The sequence below is a fragment of the Odocoileus virginianus genome, chromosome 6 (genome assembly GCF_023699985.2).
Source record: "Odocoileus virginianus isolate 20LAN1187 ecotype Illinois chromosome 6, Ovbor_1.2, whole genome shotgun sequence".
Classification (NCBI taxonomy): Eukaryota; Metazoa; Chordata; class Mammalia; order Artiodactyla; family Cervidae; genus Odocoileus; species Odocoileus virginianus.
This window is the reverse complement of record NC_069679.1, coordinates 48,513,483-48,533,666: the sequence shown is the minus strand read 5'-3', so window position 1 is coordinate 48,533,666 and position 20,184 is coordinate 48,513,483. Positions and strand designations below refer to the sequence as shown.

Genomic DNA, 20,184 nt, shown 5'->3' with positions numbered 1-20,184 from the left:
ACTAGAAACTTACTTCATAGAGCAGATAGAACAGAACTAACTTATGAGGATGCTGAAATTATCTCACTCAAGCCTGGAAGAAGTAAAAAGCAAACTTCAAAATTCTAGAGCTTAACTGGGTTTTTAAATTTTCTTAATGTGCCATTTTAGAACATTTAGAAATAGGAATTCAGAGGCTAAAACAAGGTTAAAACAGATCAACCAAATTAAGGAAACAAAACAAAAAAGCAGACAAATACTTAGCCAAATAATAATATTTAAATAAATCAGATGTCAAAACAATAAAATATTTATACTTTTAAAGTCTTGAATCTAGAATGAAAATGAATTCGAGGGATATCCAAAATTTATCTTTTCTCCTACAAGTATTTATAAAACCTTTGTCATGTAGAACATAGAATAACGGACACGGATATTAACAGCACACAAAACAGAAAGCATTTCAATGTTTGCTAAAAAGTCACTGCTACTATAGTAATGCCCCAATACAAAAAAAAACAAAAACGCAACAACCAACAACCAGAAAAGACAGCAAATGCAAGTTACTGGCAATTTCCACAACTAATTCCAACTTGTCACAGTGCCTGGCATCATCCATACTTTTTGGTTGGTACATAAATTGCTTTAATCATCAGGCTTCTTGGTGAGCATCTACAGCATGTTGGCAGTGCAACTACACTGCTCATGAAAAAAAGAAGAGAAACGCAAATTTTCCCAGGATTAAAACAGGACTAGGATGTGTCCCAACATGTAGATATCCCAAGAGTCTTCCAAAGAAAATGTTTTAAGTTTCACCTTCCCATGGCTTTCTGTACATAGTCAAAATGTGAGAAAATTGACTCAAAAATCCTTCACTTCATTTCAGTGAGTCTGAAAGCTTAAATACTATTTTTCTTTTTATTGTTTATTTTTAACTAAGCCCTTCTTTTCTGAATGTTTTTTCCCTTGCCCTCTGACTTCCAAAACAAATTAAACTGCTTTCTTCAGGTCCACCAACTGCTCCATGTGATTTAAAGATATTCTGCTTTAACTTTTAAGCTCAAGAGCACCTAGCTTCAGATACGGTTACCCACCCCCTGTTTCCTGAGGGGCTCCTCCCTGTACCCCACACCCACCCCAGCTTTCATCTCACCCTTTCTCTGTTTTCCTCAGCACTCCCCTCTCTAACTGTGTGGGAGTTTCCAGCCCTACACCTTTCAGCCATCACTCCTTAACAAGTTCTGTTTTTCTTCTAACTTGAAGTGCCTTCTTCCAATGGATATCCTTAATCTACCACTCTAACCCCACCCGAGTTACATTCCCTATTAACCTGGGCATTTCCATTTGATTAACAAATCTATTTAATCCAGAGGGCTACTAAAATCCTCACTTTGTGACTCCTCAGCCCCTGAGAGCCTAATACCTCATATTCAAATTCTTTTTTTAAACAGTCAGGTCTCATCTACCTGAACTATTAATTTCCCATGACCCATCGCCACCACCAATTAGATCAGTCTTGAGGATTTTGCTCCCATCTCTCGTTTCTAACAAGTGGTGGTACATATAAACAAACAAGCCTCAAGTCATTTCCCATTTCCTCTGGTAACACTTCGTCAAACACCTTCACTCACACTGAACCTTCATTTCCCTAACACAGGCCACATCACACAATTAGAAGTTAGCATTACCTTTTGACTATCACCTATTATCAAATTCATTCTTACGTGCTGGTGTTCTCTACTTGAATAGATTACACACGCTCCTTGAAAGTGGAAAGCAGAATCTATACCCCCTTTTAAATACCCCAGCATTTCCCTGGTGGCTCAGAAAGTAAAGAATCCGCCTGCAATGCAGGAGACCCGAGTTCTATCTCTGGGTTGGGAAGATTCCCTGGAGAAGGCAATGGTAACCCACTCCAGTATTCTTGCCTGGGAAATCCCATGGAGAGAGGAGCCTGGAGGGCTATAGTGCAATGGGGTTTCAAAGCGTTGGACACAACTGAGCGACAAACACTTTCACTTTCAGCACTCAACACATTGCCAGTCTAAGCAACAAGGTCTTCTAGCATGCAGTTTGGGGCCCACCTAAAAATATCCTACACATTCCAGTTTTCTCATGTATTTTTACTCCTCTGAGCTTCACATTCTTTTTGTACATCTCCTCAGAACCTCTTCGGAAAGTAATTAAGTCAACGAACACATGTTGCTAGGTCTAAAGTAGGTACACTGTGAACATACTAAATTTTAAAAATCATTTTTATTATTTCTATTTTTTTAAAAAGGAGACAATGAAGCATTAATTCACCTACACACAGGAATAGAAAGTTTTACTGTTATGTCAGTCTGGTCTCAGAGAAACACAGACACATCATTATAATGTGGCCTAAAGAGGTCCAGTGACTGTCCAAGTTCACACATCCAGAAGGATAGTGGGCCACAATCTCTAACTCCACTCTTAACCACTTATTCTGAGTTAAAAGAGAAGTGACTATGTAAACATACAAGTCCCAGTCAGTGGGTGGGAGGGAAATGGAAGGGGCTCATGCTGAAGGGCATCTTGGTGATGTCACTGTAGCACTGACTGCTGAGAGTCCGCCATATTGTCACACTGAAGAAACACTTTTTGGAAAACCCAAATGGTCACTGTTTTACCAATCACAAACTCATAAGAGTAACAAGAGCTTCCATTTAGTAACCATAATATCAACAAGCCATCTCAAGATTCTAAGAATAAATTAAGGTATTCAAATTGAAATTTGGGGAAGGAATACCTCCTTTAAAAGTATCCAAAACTACTTGATTAAATTTTCATCAACTTGTATAAGCCAGTACACTTCCTGAATAGGACCAGTAATTTAGCTCAGGGGAAAAAACTCTTTAGAAACTTCCCATCTACCTTTGTGCAAGAAATATTTTCAGATAAAGCTATTAAGTGTTCAGGTTTACTGGACTTTCTGAGTTGGAGGCAGGATAAGTTTCTCAGCACTCAGACAAGTTCCTCCCCCTTCTCAAATTCTGTTTGAGTTCAAGAGAATTGAATAGGGATACGCCTGTGCTGATGTAAAGAATAATAGCAGGACACAGTGGGAACCAGTGTTTTCCAATATTTCTTTATTTTTCAATAAAGTCAGAAAATAGCTATAATTAATCTAACACTTTTTCTGACATTTTTGACATCAACACATTCTAATACAATTACAGCTGTTTTTACTACTCCTACCGTTCATTCTGAACTCCTCCTAATAGGGATCGTGAGTGGCTGTCTGGCTCGCTCTTATGTTTTCCTAACGTTTTTAACATTAACATATTTTAATACAACTGTTCTCCTCACTTCTATTATTCATTCCTATTATTAACCAAGAAAACTTTGAACTCCTTTCTAATGAGAATAAGAAGTCTAGCGCTTGGCTCACTCTTCCTCCACTCCAGTCCTGCTTTGTGTTACACATCTTGGCAGTCTGAAATCCCACTTGCAGTTTTATGTTTTCCACCTTCCAGTTTTCACAATATCATGTCTCATTTGCCAACTAATTTTACTTAGAATCATTAACCTTGTCTTTTTTTTGTGTTCTAAACCCTTTATCTTTTAAAAGCACTTTTGGTCATTTTTTAAGAGTGTCCTATGTTCTATAAATTGCTTTGAAGCTTAAGGGTTTGTTGATAAATTAAGGTTTTTCTAGGTATTGAAATATCTTTTTTCAGTCTTCAAAGAGAAAAGTTTGCTTGGCCTGTCTTTGTGTTTGTGGAAATTATACCATTTATCTGTGCTTTGTGTAACTTTTTATCCCAAGTTCTCATCTACAAATGCTAAGGGTAGGATTTAAGGTCATTCTTAGCCTCACATTTGTAAGATTTTATATCTCCTTTATCTACCTTTGTCTTCAGAGTATAAAAACTTCACCAACAGGTATGTAATAAGAGGAGAGGGAATTCAGAGGATTTGTTTGGTGGGTTTTCTGTTGTTACTGTTTTTCAAGATTGGACAAATGAGCAGCAGTGTATCATGGAAATAAACAGGCTTTCAATTTGACCAATCTAAATTAGGATTCTACCTAGGAGCTGTGTGACTTCAGACAAGTTACCAAATGGGACTCCAATTCATCTCTTAGGGTTTTGTGGAAGATTAGCTACATGTGCAAAGTACCTGGTACACAACTAGACTGACAGTTTTAATAGGAGCCATTATCCAGCTCTGTGACCTTGAGTAAATCACCTGAGATCTCTGTGCATCAAAGTCTTCATAAACAAAAGTGAGATAAGTAAAGTGCTCTCTTCACAGAGTTGTGAGATGAAATTAGTTTACTATAATAGAATGCTTAGAACCCTGTAAGCACTTAGGTGTGTAAGCTATTATCATTATTAACACTGTCAGTACCCATACTAAGAATATCAAGATTATTTCCTGAACCTATCAAGTGCATTGCACAGAGTAGTTAAGTACTATCACTCTCATACGGCTTAGTTGGCAGGTTGGAGGGGGGTGTTCTCTGCAATCATAGTCGTTCACACGGTTAGTCTTCTTGCTTTAGGTGCATCTGTATCTCCATATTGCATTCCCTGTATAATTTATCAGCAACTTCCACACCTTTAGTATCACAGACTTGCTAACTTTTTGACATGATATCTGCTGCAAAAGTAACCTCAGCCAATTTCTCAGTGTCTTCCTAAGCCATTTTCACTGATATCTTACTTTACCCAGTACTTTTTAGGAAATCTAAATTGACTGTGCATACTTGCCCACAGTCATGTTAAAGAAAAAAATTCATAAAAAAGGTTTAGCCTAGGATCTGGTACATAGTACACATCCAGTATATACTACCTAGTCTTACTGTTATCAAACATTTATATAAATTATTTCATTTAACCCAATGGTAGATAATCCTGTAAGGAAAATGCCCCATTTCACAGGTAAAATTAATTATATGCAAAAAAATAAATAAATTGAAATCACAAGTTAGTAAATGAGAAAGAGAGTAAAGGATTCAAACTGTAGTCTATCTTATCCCCAAACACTCTCTCCATTACATTTGAGGAAGCTTCACCATTTCTTCTTTCATATTTTTTATAATTTTTGGTTTATCCCCATCTCCTTTTCAGCCTTTAGGGAAGAATATTACTTCATCAATTATTAAGAGCATTCTCCCTGAGACCTATAAGTTTTTTTTTTAAACTTATTTCCATTTGAGGTAATATCCTTTAAAGCTATGCAAGACTGAGTGAAAGGCCCATGGCTTCTGCCTTTACTAAAAGGATAGTCCATATGTGAAGTGCTTAAAAAATCCTTAAAAATCAGATAGATATAGATTCAAATACTATCTCTACAAAGAATAGCTCACAGGGTCACTGTGTGTTATTCTACTTTAATCCATACAATAAGTTTATGAAATCAGTATGCTTATTATCCATAATTTTTATCTGAATAGACTGAGGCTGAGAAGAGTGAGTCCTACAGCTCATGTGTGGCCAGACATCCTGCTGGGAGTTCCCAAATCAACACACCATCAGCCAGGTCTGGTAGGGACCCTTGTTCACTCTAGGAGGGCCTGGCTTATCCCCTTGGAGCCATGGGAGGGGTCATTAGACCCGGGATACTCATGCCCCTCTCTGCTCTGCAGCTTCCCTCTCTCAACTCTTGTTGTCATTCTTGGTTTTCCTAGCCCTTAATGGGCTTTGTTTTTTCCTTAGTATGTTTAAACTCAGAGATGAAGCTGCCTTATTAAATCTGCTGCAGCTATAGAATATTGTCCTATTGCCTTGTCACTGTTAAGAAGACCAACAGAAAACACACACATCTGTGTGCTTTTGTTCAATATCACACAAGCTCAAGAAAAAAAGCACCTCTGTTATCATTGGCATATTATTATTAGTAGTAAAAGAAAGATGAAGCAAGTTAATCTGGGTAGTTTGAAATATTTTATAAATTAAGTAAAAATAACTATAAAGGACAGTATCATCTTACAAGTAACATACAAAATATGACTTTCCTTTTACAGTCACTACTCACAGAATGAAAATACTTGCTACACATTGGAAAAATAAGGATATAGCCAAATATGTAAATGCATGATTACCCAGTAGTAGATTACTGAACTTTTCCCCTGAGGTCTCAAAATATAGACTTCTATTCCTCTTATTTAGTATTTGGTGGTCAAGGCTTTCAAGGGTTGTCCTCAAGAGTTAAGGAACTGGCTATAAAATGGATAGAAAGGCATGCAGCCAAGTCTACTGATGACCAGCCAGGCTAAATGACCAGATGGCAGGAGGCTGCACAGAGTGGAAATAATCACCATGGAGAAAGTCATCCTCCCACTCCCACTCCCACTCCAGGCTAGAAAACACATTCATCAGCCTTCTGAGAGAGATTCGTTCTCTCATGGGCAGGCTTACTTTAACCAAGCTTATAAGATTAATGAATAAAATCAGAGTTGCCATATATTATTCTAATGAGAAATCTGTCATAGAGGCAGTGTGCTGACTCCCTGTAGAGACAGTTATACCAAGTTATAATCACAAGTTTACGTGATTAGCACAGCAAGAGAAAAGAGGAGTGGTTAGCTACCTCTATTGGTACTGAGCTAGAGCAGTCCAATGCTTTCATCTACACAAATGGAAAAGACCTCCCAAAAGGAACCAAATACTAAAAATAATCCATTGGCCAAAATTCTCTCTCCTCTAGCTAGTTCCTGGATTGACACTGCTAAAGTTTGTCCCATGAAACTCACATTGCTATGTCTTAATAGTCATCAAACCCCTATGTGAATTCAGACTCTGGTTAATGTGCTAGTAACTCAATCATACCGGGTCTTATAGGCTGCATGTCAACTGCAGCATCAATTCTACCAATTATCTTTCTTAGAACTTATCTTAAAAGATCATGTAGCAACTTAAGTTGAGTCAAGGAAAGATGAGATTTTAATGAGGGTCGGACATGACTGAAGCGACTTAGCAGCAGCAGCATGACATAATTCATGGTGCTCACCAGTGTATCCCAAGTTTCTAGAAAAGTGCCAGTCACTTAGTAGATGTTCAATAAATACTTCTTATGTAAATGAAAAAAAACTTAGTTAAAAAAAAGTACTTCAGGGACTTCCCTGGTGGTCCAGTAGCTAAGAATCCACCCGGCAATACAGGGGACACAGGTTGGATTCCTAGTCAGGGAATTAAGATCCCACATGCCTTGGGGCAACTACTGAGCCTGAGCACCACAACTCGAGAGTCTGTGCACCTCAACAAAAGATACTGCATGACGCAACAAAGATCCTGTGTGCCCAATAAAAGAATTTTTTTAAAAGTAGTTCAGTACAAGCTTAGAGCTCACACATTTTAAATAATCATTCTCACTGCTCATTTGATAAATACAATCATTCAGCTTGGGGAACTTTCTCCTACATATACTTTTCCACATTCAGCCTCAGTTGTTTAGAGAAAATCCCCAAAAGTTCTTCATCCCCCATCAGCCACTATTACCACTTCTATCACAAAGTACTACCATAGAGGCCTGTTTTCATAGTATTCTTACATTATTCAAGTGCCCAATGGGCACCAGAATAAACTAAGCATCATTCTTAAGAAGATCTTATTCCCATACCAATGTGAATACCAATCACTCTTAATGCGTAAAAAAACAAGAGTTCAAACATTACTAAAATCTAAATTTATTTTTAAAAATCTGAAACATATGGCACCTTGCTATTAAAATGGGCCAACAAAGTTTATAGTGAAGTCAAAGTTCTAGAAGGTATGAATCCTACTATCTTAAGATAAGACCCACCCCAGTTTGTGGGCACGATATGTATTTTACTCACTTTGTACAGGAACTTCTCATTATATTCACGGTCATTGGCTTTTACTATCCGTTCCACTTCTAAAGAGAAAGAGAAATCAGGTAAGAAATTAAATTTTCAACCAAAAGAAACATACAACTCATTAAACTAACATCACACAGGTTACTTTGATTGTTATCAAGGTTGCAAGAATTCTTTCTTTTGAAATTTGAAGGGCATTGGTTTTTTTCCAGCCTAAATGTTGGAATGTGTATCGGAAAAGTCCCCAAATGGAAAGCTGAAGTGTTTTTCATTGTCTTTCTAATGCCAGCCATAAAGCAAAACAGTATGTGTCGCCAATTTCTATATCCCTTTCACTCCATAAAGACCCTTTCTGTTAACTTCAAGTAGTTTCTAAAAAAAGAAGAAGCTATGTCAAATGCCACACTGGAAAGGAAATTTTGTTTTGCTATAGAATTGTAAGACATAATAGCCAAACAAAACCATACTGAAGTGACCAGTGAGGTCACTGACCTTATGGTTATGGAGTCAATGATAAAATTTCTAAACAACCCATGCATAGTGAGAGGAACTGGACATCTTCAAGAGACTGAGACCGGCCCTTAGCTAGAAATGGCCAAAAAAATAAAATCTCTTCGGAAAGCAAATGCAGAATTCCAGTTCAAGGTAGCAACTTATGAAGATCTTGAAGTCCTCTCCTCCCACAGACACACCAAATCAACAGCTATACCTGGAACAAGTTCCTCCGAAAAATACTTAAAAACTAGCTGAGAGATGCCCTTCACATCAGGCAAACAAGAGGGAAACCAATCAAAGCAGGTAGGAAAGGCGGAGACACAATCTCACTCTAAACCTCATCCCCACACAAAGGAGGAGGGAACTCAAAACCCAGAGCTTCAACCTGAGAAGCGAAGGGTTCATACCCCAACTTTCCACATGGGTACCAGAGAGACAGCCTCCATAGCATCTGCTTCAAAGACCAACAGGGCAGGACTATGGCAAACTGAAGCACAGCTCTTTAAAGTGCCTACAGGCAGACTCACCGCCCCACCCTCACCCCCACCAGGGCCCAGCACAGAAGCAGCCTTTTGAAAAGCACCAGAAAAAGACTCACTTGATAATTTTAAAACATTGGTCTTAGGGGCAGGGACCTCTGGCATACTCCCCAGAGATGGTGGTTGGTGGGTACAACCCTGCTCTCCCTCTGCCTTGCTAATGCAGATGGGTGCCATCTTTTATTTCTTCCGTTATTCTTTTTCTTTTTCTTCTTGTCTTTTTTTTTTCCTATTTCTCTTTTCCCTTTTTATCTTCCAACAGGTGCTATCTTCGCACTCCACCTCTGCCACACTCCAGAGTTCTAGGATCCCCTGGAGGGGATGTCCAAACACACCTGGTGCCCCGGTTTCTACATCTGATGACCCAGTTTTTTACAGCTGCCACCTAGGGAACACTCCTTGGCCACCTGGCTCTGAAAGCCACAGCCTTGTGTTCCTGGATCCTATGGGACTGTAAAAATCAAAGATTCTGTTCTTGGCAGACTACCATCCTCAGGGCACTGCACAGACAGCTGACTAAAACACATTTCCAGTCTTTCTGAGAAAGAGAACTACTTCCATGTCTAAAACCTTGGGCCTGTGGGGCAGGCTTCTGGTCTGGCACTCTTACAGGGGACTATACAGAGGCTCCCAGGGAATAGAGGCCGAGGGACACAGTCTTTGCATTCTCTCTCTACCTCACTCCAGCTCACCAGAATCTTCAGAAACAAGCTTATCCCTTCTCTGGGGCCCAATTTTTCTGTCTACTGCCAGGGGACATCTCTGTATCACCAGAAAGCAAGTACAAATAACAAAATAATAGGACCACAAACCCAGAGATTATCATATTGCAGAAATTAAAATTTGTAAAGGGCAAAAAAAGCCTTTGACTGTGTGGATCACAACAAACTGTGGGAAATTCTTAAAGAGATGTGAATACCAGACCACCTTACCTGCCTCCTGAGAAATCTGTATGCAGGTCAGGAAGCAACAGTTAGAACTGGACATGGAACAACAGACTGGTTCCAACTTGGGAAAGGAGTACATCAAGGCTACATATTGTCTCCCTGTTTATTTAACTTACAAGCAGAGTACATAATGAGAAATGCTGGGCTGGATAAAGCACAAGCTGGAATCAAGATTGCTGGGAGAAATATCAGTAACCTCAGAAATGCAGATGACACCACCCTTATGGCAGAAAGTGAAGAAGAACTAAAAAGCCTTTTGATGAAAGTGAAAGAAGAAAGTGAAAAAGTTGGCTTAAAACTCAACATTCAAAAAACTAAGATCATGGCATCTGGTCCCATCACTTCATGGCAAATAGATGGGGAAACGATGGAAACAGTGAGAGACATCATTTGGGGGGGCTGCAAAATCCAAAATGAGCTTCCCTGGTGGCTCCGAGGGTAAAGCATCTGCCTGCAATGCAGGAGACCTGGGTTCGATCCCTGAGTCGGAAAGATCCCCTGGAGAAGGAAATGGCAACCCATTACAGTATTCTTGCCTGGAAAATGCCATGGACGGAGGAGCCTGGGAGGCTGCAGTCCATGGGGTCACAAAGAGTTGGACACGACTGAGCAACTTCACTTCACTTCACTTAAAATCACTGTAGATGGCGACTGCAGCCATGAAATTAAAAGACGCTTGCTCCTGGGAGGAAAAGTTATGACCAACCTAGACAGCATATTAAAAAGCAGAGACATTACTTTGCCAGAAAAGGTCCATCTAGTCAAAACTATGGTTTTTCCAGTAGTCATGTATGGATGTGAGAGTTGAACTATAAAGAAAGCTGAGCACCAAAGAATTGATGCTTTTGAACTGTGGTGTTGGAAAACACTCTTGAGAGTCTCTTGGACTGCAAGGAGATCCAACCGGTCCATCCTAAAGGAAATCAGCCCTGAATGCTCATTGGAAGGACTGACGCTGAAGCTGAAACTCCAAGATTTTGGCCACCTCATGCATAGAGCTGACTCATTGGAAAAGACCCTGATGCTGGGAAAGATTGAAGGCAGGAGGAGAAGGGGACGACAGAGGATGAGATGGCTGGATGGCATCACCAACTCGATGGGCATGAGTTTGAGTAAACTCCGGGAGTTCGTGATGGACAGGGAGGCCTGGCATGCTGCGATTCATGGGGTCGCAAAGAGTCAGACATGACTGAGCGACTGAACTGAACTGAACTGAATACACAACCACAGAGATGAAGGTGACTGGAGAGGAGAAGTAACTTGGAGGCACATATTCTGGATGAGGAAAGGAACAGCAAGAGAGAAACAAAGAGGAGGAGATAAGACGGGAGATAAAGATAAGGGAGATGAACAAGGAAAGAAGGAAGGTAGGAACATGACTTACCACCTGTACCCTATATGCCAGGCACCATGATTTATAAGGACTGATTCCTATTTCCCAAAAGTCTAAGAGGAATCTAAATGTCCCTACAGCCGCTGTGTTGGCTCAGCTTTTAGGTATGAAGTTCACCTCTAAGGACTGCTCCTGACAAACAATACCCTGTCTTTGGTTATGATTGGACTCCTAGCATTTGTAGAGTGTTTATTTATCTGTTTGATAGCCACCTACATGACTTCCTTCTTTACCAGTGAAGAAAGTCAGTTCCCTGTGCATAACTCTGAAATTGAGAACCCGCCAGGAAGCAACCTCTCAAACAACTGCCCTCTGAAAGAAAGATTTCAAACTCTTGACTGTAAAAGCATCATCCTCTCTTTCCTGCTGATTCTCCAACAAAGAGCAAAAATATCAAAGCCGAAAATGAAGTTTTGGAGGCTAAGGAGACTTAAAAACTTAAAAAGCTAGATGATGTTTTTATTAATCCCCAAATCAACCCAGGCATAGTAAAACTGCTGACAGGAAAACAACGGATGTTATTGGCCCACCGGCATCCTGTATGTAATTTCCAGATTAGCTGTAAGTTAAAAATCAGATGTGCTACGCTGCTCAGTATTGTACGGCAGATTGGATGGGAGGGGGATTTGGGGGAGAATGGATACATGTATGTGTATGGCTGAGTCCCTTTGCTGTCCACTTGAAACTTTCACAACATTTTTAATTAGCTATACATCAGTATAAAATAAAGCATTAAAAAATTAAATGTGCTCATATTAATTGGCTTTAGTTTAGATCATATACATTCAGTTGATGATCATTTTTTTTGTTTGTTTTGTTTTCCAGATTTTCCGTAAGGATGATCATTTTTAAATTACGCATTTATATGAAGCGCATCCAAGCACAGAATTCGATAGTTCTGTGTCTAGTTTTGCTTACTCTAAATATCAGAATCTTGATTCCTATCCAGTATCTCCATGAAACTACCTCCCCAAGGACTGAAAACAGTCATTTCCCAAGGTGGACAAAGGCGTAATTTCTGTGCTGGGAAATTCTGGATCCTCTCCTAGTGTTCACACTGCTCTTGCCCCTTGAGACTTTGTTAGAGCCAGGAGGTCCTCTCTTCTATTTACATCTGTGTGCTCACTTGGTAGCTCAGTCATGTCCAACTCTTTGTGACCCCCCTGGACTGTAGCCTGCCAGGCTCCTCTGTCCATGGAGTTTTCCTGGCAAAAATACTGGAGCGGGTTGCCATTTCCTTTTCCAGGGGGTCTTCCCAACCCAGGGATCAAACCTGAATCTCTAGAGTCTCCTGAATTGACAGGCAAATTCTTTACCACTGTGCCAAGTGGGAAGTCCCTATTTACTTTTAAATTCATCTTATTAAGTCTTCATCTTTACCTCTATACTCTCAGTAAGCATTTTCTTTATGAACTGAGTCTTCATGAAAAAAATTCTGGCAGATTTTCCATCCATTTCTTAAGACCTGCAAAATTCTGGTTTTGAATCTAAATTCCTAGTTTTCTGCCTTTTACCTTTTTATGCTAGGCCTGAATTGTCTTTATAGGAATTGACATTCTTCCATGTACTACAACAGTATGTGAGGGGATATAAACCCCTGTTGGCAATAAGTCACATCCTGCCAAGAAGAGGAAGCCGAGACCAAATTCCCCATAAACAATGCCCACTGAGAACTGCTCAGAGGTTCAATGACTTAATGCCTGCCACTTCATAGGCATCCTTCGAGATGGGAGAGTAATAAAAGTAAAGTGGTCACCAAGGGATTTATCATTTACCAAGGTAAACTCATTCCTGCACAACCGGTGTCACTAAATGTGTCTGGTTCCAAAAAGAAGCAAAGTGATACACATGGATTATAAAATACAGTAAGCTAGCATATGTTCACAGTGAAATGAAAGCACTCGCAGTTTCAGATAACATGTCCTTCTACTTCCCTTTCCTCTCAGGTCCCACTGAAATGACAGAAAATATTTTTCTAAAGAATAAAAACATAACCGTGTTAGAAAATAAGATTGTGAGTTAATAGAGGTTCATGTTATTTAAAAACAGTCTAGAAAATAAAATAGAAATCAGATGGAATCAAGTTGTCCCAAAAAATAAAAAGATAGGAACAATGCTAGCCAAAAGAATTAGAAGAGCAGTTTTTCACAATGGTGCTCCATACAAGTTCCAAATTCAGCCAATAAATATAAAGATTGAGAGTGTGCTGTAGTTATGCCTATTAGCTTAGCAAAATGATTAATAGGATAGCCTTTTACTCTAAGAAGTATCCCAGTTTGGGAATATTTCCCTAGTGGTCCAGTGGTTAAGAATCTGCCTTCCAATTCAGGGGACATAGGGTTGACCCCTGATCAGGAACTAATATTCCATACGCCACAGTGTGACTAAGTCCATGTGCCACAACAAGAGAGAAGCTTACTAGCCTCAAGGAAAGATCCCACATACCACAATGAAGACCCCACATGCTGTAACTAAGACCTGATACAGCCAAATAAATAATAAATAATTTTTTAAGTGTCCCAATTTGGAACATAAGCTATCTGATACCCTTAGTTTTGGAGCATTACCAAAAGAATTAAATTGTAATTGAGCCAGTTGGGCCCTCTTACACACCCTTCCCTCACACATTGAAGAGAGCAGGCAACATGCTGAGGGAGGAAACCAAGAGTGGGTGTTCAGGCCTAAGAGAGAAGCAGCTGCAAACCTCCACAGCACCTACAGCTGACTTAAGCCCTAGTAAAACCTGCCTTCCTGGGGTAATTGTGGGATTCGTCAGATTGCCTGACTATACCACAACACTATAGACTGATTATCTCTGCTCTTCCCAAATTCAAATGTTGAGACTTAATCCCTGATATGATAATATTTGAAAGCCTTTGGAAGGTAATTAGGTTATGAGGGTGGAGCCTCCACCAATGGGATTAGTGCCCTTATAAAAGAAGCCCCACTGAATCCTCCTACACTGTAAGAATGAAAACTGATGCAGTAACTATGAAGAACAGTATGGATGTCCCTTAGAAACTAAAAATTGATCTACCATATGATCCAGCAATCCTACTCCTAGGCATATACCTGGAGAAAACTATAATTCAAAAAGATACATTCACTCCATTGTTCCTTGCAGCACTATTCACAATAGTCAGTACGTGGAAGCAACCTAAATCATTATCGACAGGAATAAAGATGTGGTACATATAAACAATGGAATATTACTCAGTCATAAAAACAAACAAAATAATGCCATTTGCAGCAACATGGATGAACCTAGAGATTGTCATACTGAATGAAGTCAGGCACAGAAAGGCAAATATCATAGATTGTTTATATGTGGAATCTTAAAAAAGGGTACAAATGAACTTATCTACAAAACAGAAGTACAGCCACAGATGTAGAAAACCAACTATGGTCAACAAGAGGTAAAGGAGGGGAGAATAAATTACAAGTTTGGGATTGACATATACACACTAATATATATATATATACATAAAATAGCTAATAACCTACTGTACAGCACAGGGAACTCTATTCCACACTCTGTAATGGCCTGTATGGGAAAGAATCCAAAAAGAAGAGAGTGGATATATGTGTGTGTGTGTGATTCACTGTGCTGTACATCTGAAACTAACATAGCATTGTAAATCAACTACCAATAAAAGGGTTTTTTTTGAGTTTTTTTTGGAAAAAGAGGCCCTAGAGAGTTCCTTTGCCCCTTCCATTATGTGAAGACACAGCAAGAAGACAACTATCTATGAACTAGAAAGCATGCTCTCATCAGCCCCCAAATCTGCCAATACCTTGATTGTAGACTTCCCAGCATCAAGAACTGTGAGAAATAAATTTATGTTGTTTACAAGCCACCCAGTCTGTGTATTCTGTTACAGCAAACAGAACAGACTAAGACACACGGGAAAACTTCTCTGTGAGCTGACTCTATCACTGGACCTCCTATTTAAAGGAGTGGCCTGGCAGGAAAAAGACTTTGAAACCACATTAATCCATCTAGTCCTTCATTTGTAAATACAAACCAGCAACCATAAGTCACGTAAGACATCTGAGAAAAACCAAGAACACAAAACAGAAGATTCCAAGGGGAAGAGATAATGCTGAAAACAGGTGGCGGAAGGGGGTTGTTTTTGTTTTTAATTCTAATTAGCAACTTGAAGATATTCAAGAAGACATGGCACCCATGAAACAAGAGCAAGCTAATAGGAACAAAGAAAATACAGGACAAGAGAAAGCTCTTGGAAATTAAAAATATTTAATGCACAAAATGTATAATAGGAAAGATAGAATGAAAACTAAGACTGAAGAAATCTCTTAAAATATATATGAAAATGACAAAAATGAAATGTGAAAAAAAAATACTTGGCATAAAAAACATAAACAATGGATGGAAGGAAATAAATACAAGAAAATTTCTCTGAACAAGAATAAGACAACTCTTCAAAGCAAAAGGGCCATCAAGTGCCAATCAGGATGAATGAAAATGAACCTACAAATATTCATAAAATTTTGAATTATAAAAACAAAGATAAAAACATTAAAAACTCCCAGAAGGAAAGAAGTTTTCCTCCAGAAAGAAGTCTTCCTCCACAAGGAAAAAAATGGGTAGCCCCAGAGTTACAAGAATTAGACCAACATGAAATTCTCATCAGCAACAAGGATGATAGAAAACACAGGAGTGATGCCTTCCAGTTTTAAGGAAAATATTTTGAACTTAAAATTCTATACCCAGTAAAACAATCAATCATGAAGGGGCAATAAAAACATCTTTAAACATGCAAGAGCATATACACATAAGATGTCTCCAAAATAACTACTCAAGAATGTACAAGAAGAAGAATAATGGTGTAAGTATTGAAAGTAAAGTTGAGTGGAGGAAAAAATAGGATGATGATCAGTTAGAGTCCATAATGAAAATAAAAATGCCTGACATGATGACCCACACATCTGTCCCAGGTGGACCACCAATTCTACAGAGAAAAGGAAGGCATGTCTAGTAGTGGTAGTGTTAGTTGTTCAGTAATGTCCGACTCTTTGTGATCCCATGAACTGCAGACCTCCAGTCTCCTCTGTCCATGGGATTCTCCAGGCAAGAATACTGGAGTGGACTGCCATTCCCTTTTCCAAGGAACTTCCCGACCCACAGATCAAATCCGGGTCTCCTGCACTGCAGGCGAGATTCTTACCATTTGAGTTACAGGGAAGACCTTAAAAGGTAAAATAAACCAATTTCTTTGGGAAAGTACAGTTATGTATTAGCTCTTGGCTAAAACAATAATTTCTCTAAGAACTCCTCATAAAGCAGTCATTGTTTGATATAAAGAACATAAAGTGAGGACTTCCCTGGTGGCTCAGTGGTAAAGAATCCACCTACCATTGCAGGAAACATAGATTTGATCCTTGATTCAGGAAGACCCCACATGCTGTGGGGCAGCTAAATCTGGGCCCCATAACTATTGAGCCTGTACTCTAGAACCTGGGAACCACAACTACTGAAGTCTGCATGCCCTAGAGCCCGTGCTCCACAACAGAAGAAGCCACTGCAAGGAGAAGCCCACACACCACAACTAGAGTAGCCCCCACTAGCAGCAACTAGAGAAACGCCCGTGCAACAACAAAGACCCAGAACAATCAAACATAAGTTGTTTTTTTGAAAATAACATAAAGTGAGATTTTTAGAACTGGGTTTTATAACAAGCCTAGGGATATCTCAAATACAATTCCAAGGGCCCAACAAGAGTTTCTGTAGGCCCAACATTCTGTAGTTTCTCTGCTGAACTGATGAAGTTCAAAAATGTATTTTATGATATTTAAATGAGCAAATGAACTTCATGTCCTTTGAGCAATCATCTTAATTATTATTCCTCTCTGGTGAAGTACCGGAGAAGGCAATGGCAACCCACTCCAGTACTCTTGCCTGGAAAATCCCATGGACGGAGAGGCCTAATAGGCTGCAGTCTATGGGGTCGCTAGGAGTCAGACACGACTGAGCGACTTCACTTTCACTTTTCACTTTCATGCATTGGAGAAGGAAATGGCAACCCACTCCAGTGTTCTTGCCTGGAGAATCCCAGGGACGGGGGAGCCTGGTGGGCTGCCGTCTATGGGGTCGCACAGGACACGACTGAAGCGACTTAGCAGCAGCAGCAGCAGCTGGTGAAGTACAAGTCAAGAGTCTTCACTTCTGTTCCTTAAACCTATAAAGTAAGAAACCGACTTCAAGAAAGAGATGAAGAAAAATGTATATAAACATGCTTTACAAAGTATGTGAAGATGTGAGAAAGGGGCAACAGAGACTTGACTCTTCAAGGAAAATTATAAAAATGCCTCTCAAAAGTGTTTACCTGACCCTAAGCCCCCACCTTGTTGCCCCAGGGAATGTTAACACCCCCTACCCCCGTAGGTCCTAGCTATACTTACATATGGCCTAGCAGACAACCATGGAGAAAGCGAAAAAACATGCAAGGCCATATGATGACTGTGGTTGGCCCCTTTCACCATAAAAAGAACTTAAATTTTTCATTTTATCACTGCATTTGTATAAAAAATATATTACTATTCTATAATAAAACATTTTTATAGATTTAAAAAATTATTCCTGTCAACTGCACTTGTGTTGAACACTAAATGACTATAAGGTTGAGATTGAACTTCCTAGAAAATACCTGGAAAGCTGATACTCTGTGTTGCTAGCTGAGTACAGATGTATAAGGCAGAAGAGCAAGCTGGTAACAGTGTTAACATTCTTTTGTGACAGCTGAGGAGCCTACCAAAGACATGTGCTTGGATAGGAAGCCATCCTTCACCATTTCAGTGGGCAAGACAACAGCCATTAGCAGCAGCAAATTTATCTTAGACATTGTTTTTAATCTGCTCCAGAAGAGAGGCAAAGAAGTCATTAAACCCTCAAAGTCCTTCTTCATACAGGGTGCTGGAAATAGACTTCACACCTCAAATCTCAGCAAGGCCAAAATAATGAGTCTGCCTCAATCAAACAAAATATCACGGAATGCTTATCTTTGAGCCGTGTGCTTCCTGTTACATAGAGAAGATAACTAAATGAGGCTACCCCATCTATTTTATGAAATGATTATAAATCAGTTAAATGTTAGGGAACATTTATAAAAAAGAGTAGCCTGAGTTTCAGAATATGACCTGGAGGAACCCCCTCCCTCCCTGAAATAGTTTTCTTATAGGGCTGACAGTTTGTTTGACTTGGTTTCAGACAATAAAACCATATCCATTTATGTATTATGTATGCTTGCCTTTCCTTATGGAAGGAGGAGATGCATCTAGAAAAACCCAAAAGTGTTATCAGATCACTAAGACATAAGTTGAAAAGATGGGAGGGACATAAGACTACTTTGCTGGAAATTTTTAATTGTAAGCAAAATGCTGTCCTCATGTTAGCAAGAGATTTTAGACCCATAAATATGAGGTTGATAATGGGGACTTCCCTCACGGTCTAGTGGCGAAGACTCCACGCTTCCAATGCATGGGGCCCAGGTTCAATTCCTAGTTGGGGAACTGGACCCCACATGCTACAAGTAAAGATCCTGCATGCCACAACTATGACCCAGTGCAGCCAAATAAATAATTTTTAAATGAGTTTGATGAAGGAGTCCTCAGAAGAATAAGTCAAGATAGTGAAGCAAGAGATTTGAGATCTCCTTCCACCAGATCATCTGTGCGAGCACTTTTAACTCAGGAAACGCTCCTTACCTGTGCTTCCTCAGTAATAAAATGCCACATGATGGTGCCATCATTTAGTGAGAAAATGTTTGCAAAGCACTTTAAAAACAGAAAAATACTGAAAAATGCCTTTTTTTAATGAAAAAATAACAAGAGGTAAAAAAGAGGAAATCATCTAAGTTCATATAGTCAATGTCACTATTATTACTATAACTGAAAAAGGTCTGAAGTAATTTTCTGAATATTTTCAGTAGAAAATTGGCAAATACCCATTGATTCTATGCTAGGTTATTGAAGGCAACACCCACTTCCTAATCTGGGCTCTTCTCTCTCATAACATAATAAATTACACATTATCCAGTTTCAACTTTCAGGAGGCAAGAGAAAACAGGTCACTTAAACATTTTTCTTTGTTTTGGATGAGTTTGTCTCCGAACAATGCATATTGTCTCCAAACAATGTCAGTGTGCCTTAGTGTTTAAAACTAGTTAGTCAATGTAGCAACTCTGTTAACAAGACTAAGAGTAACGGGAAGATTTAGGAGGTTTCCATTGGGCCCATGAGTGATCACAGCAACTATGAGACCATAATTAATGAGCACACTGTCTTTCTTCATATAACTCCAGAGCATTTTGTCCTTCACCAAAAGCAGCTTAGAGGACAGTCTCTAGGCAGTTGGCTTTAGCTCCCCCAAACCATAAAATGAGGAAGCACCATGAAGAATGTGGGAGTGACCCTGTAAAATCCTGATAGCACAGACTAATATTTCCTCATGAAGGCTGGTCCCAGTCCAGAAGTTGAAGAATGTCTCCAAACATGGAGTGTCACTTGAGGTTTAAGGGTTGCAGGATTTTGGGTTGGGCAAAAATTCCCTCAAGCCAAATTAATAACTTCAGCTTTTTCCCTTCTTAATGTTCTTTCATTCTTCACAATCTGGCCTGTGTGGTTGGGAGCCAAAGTAATTCATTAAAGACATGAGGAAAGAACAATGAGCAGGGCAAGGTTTTAAAGACAAAAAAAAAAAAAAAGAGTTCCCCAGTCTTCAAGATTTCCTGATTTGACTCCAAGAGTACATTCCAATACAATTGAAAAATGTGTGTCCCGAATCAGGGTTTTCTACCGAAACTCAGTGGTGACCTGCATCTGTGAGGATTTGTTGACATTTAAAAAGCAAACTAAAGGGAGAATCAAGGCAAAAAAAAAAAATCTTTCCATGATTTTTTAAAATTCTTGTGCTCACAAAAGAGCTTGGAAACAAAGTTAGGGGAATCAACAAATGCTAAAGGGCCTTGGGATTGTTTTCCTCTGGGTTGAGCCAATTTGATTATCAGG

The 20,184-nt window shown here is 39.3% G+C and overlaps 1 protein-coding gene across 6 annotated transcripts in view; it reads right to left on the bottom strand.

Moving 5' to 3' along the window:
• The window catches only part of ATP8B4 (ATPase phospholipid transporting 8B4 (putative)), a 299,006-nt gene that overhangs the window by 203,935 nt on the left and 74,887 nt on the right, over nt 1-20,184 (bottom strand). For all 6 annotated transcript variants that reach the window (XM_070469294.1, XM_070469295.1, XM_070469293.1 and 3 more), the window contains exon 3: nt 7,784-7,842. In XM_070469294.1, the coding sequence (XP_070325395.1) occupies nt 7,784-7,842 (59 nt within the window). The remainder of the gene's footprint in view (nt 1-7,783; nt 7,843-20,184) is intronic.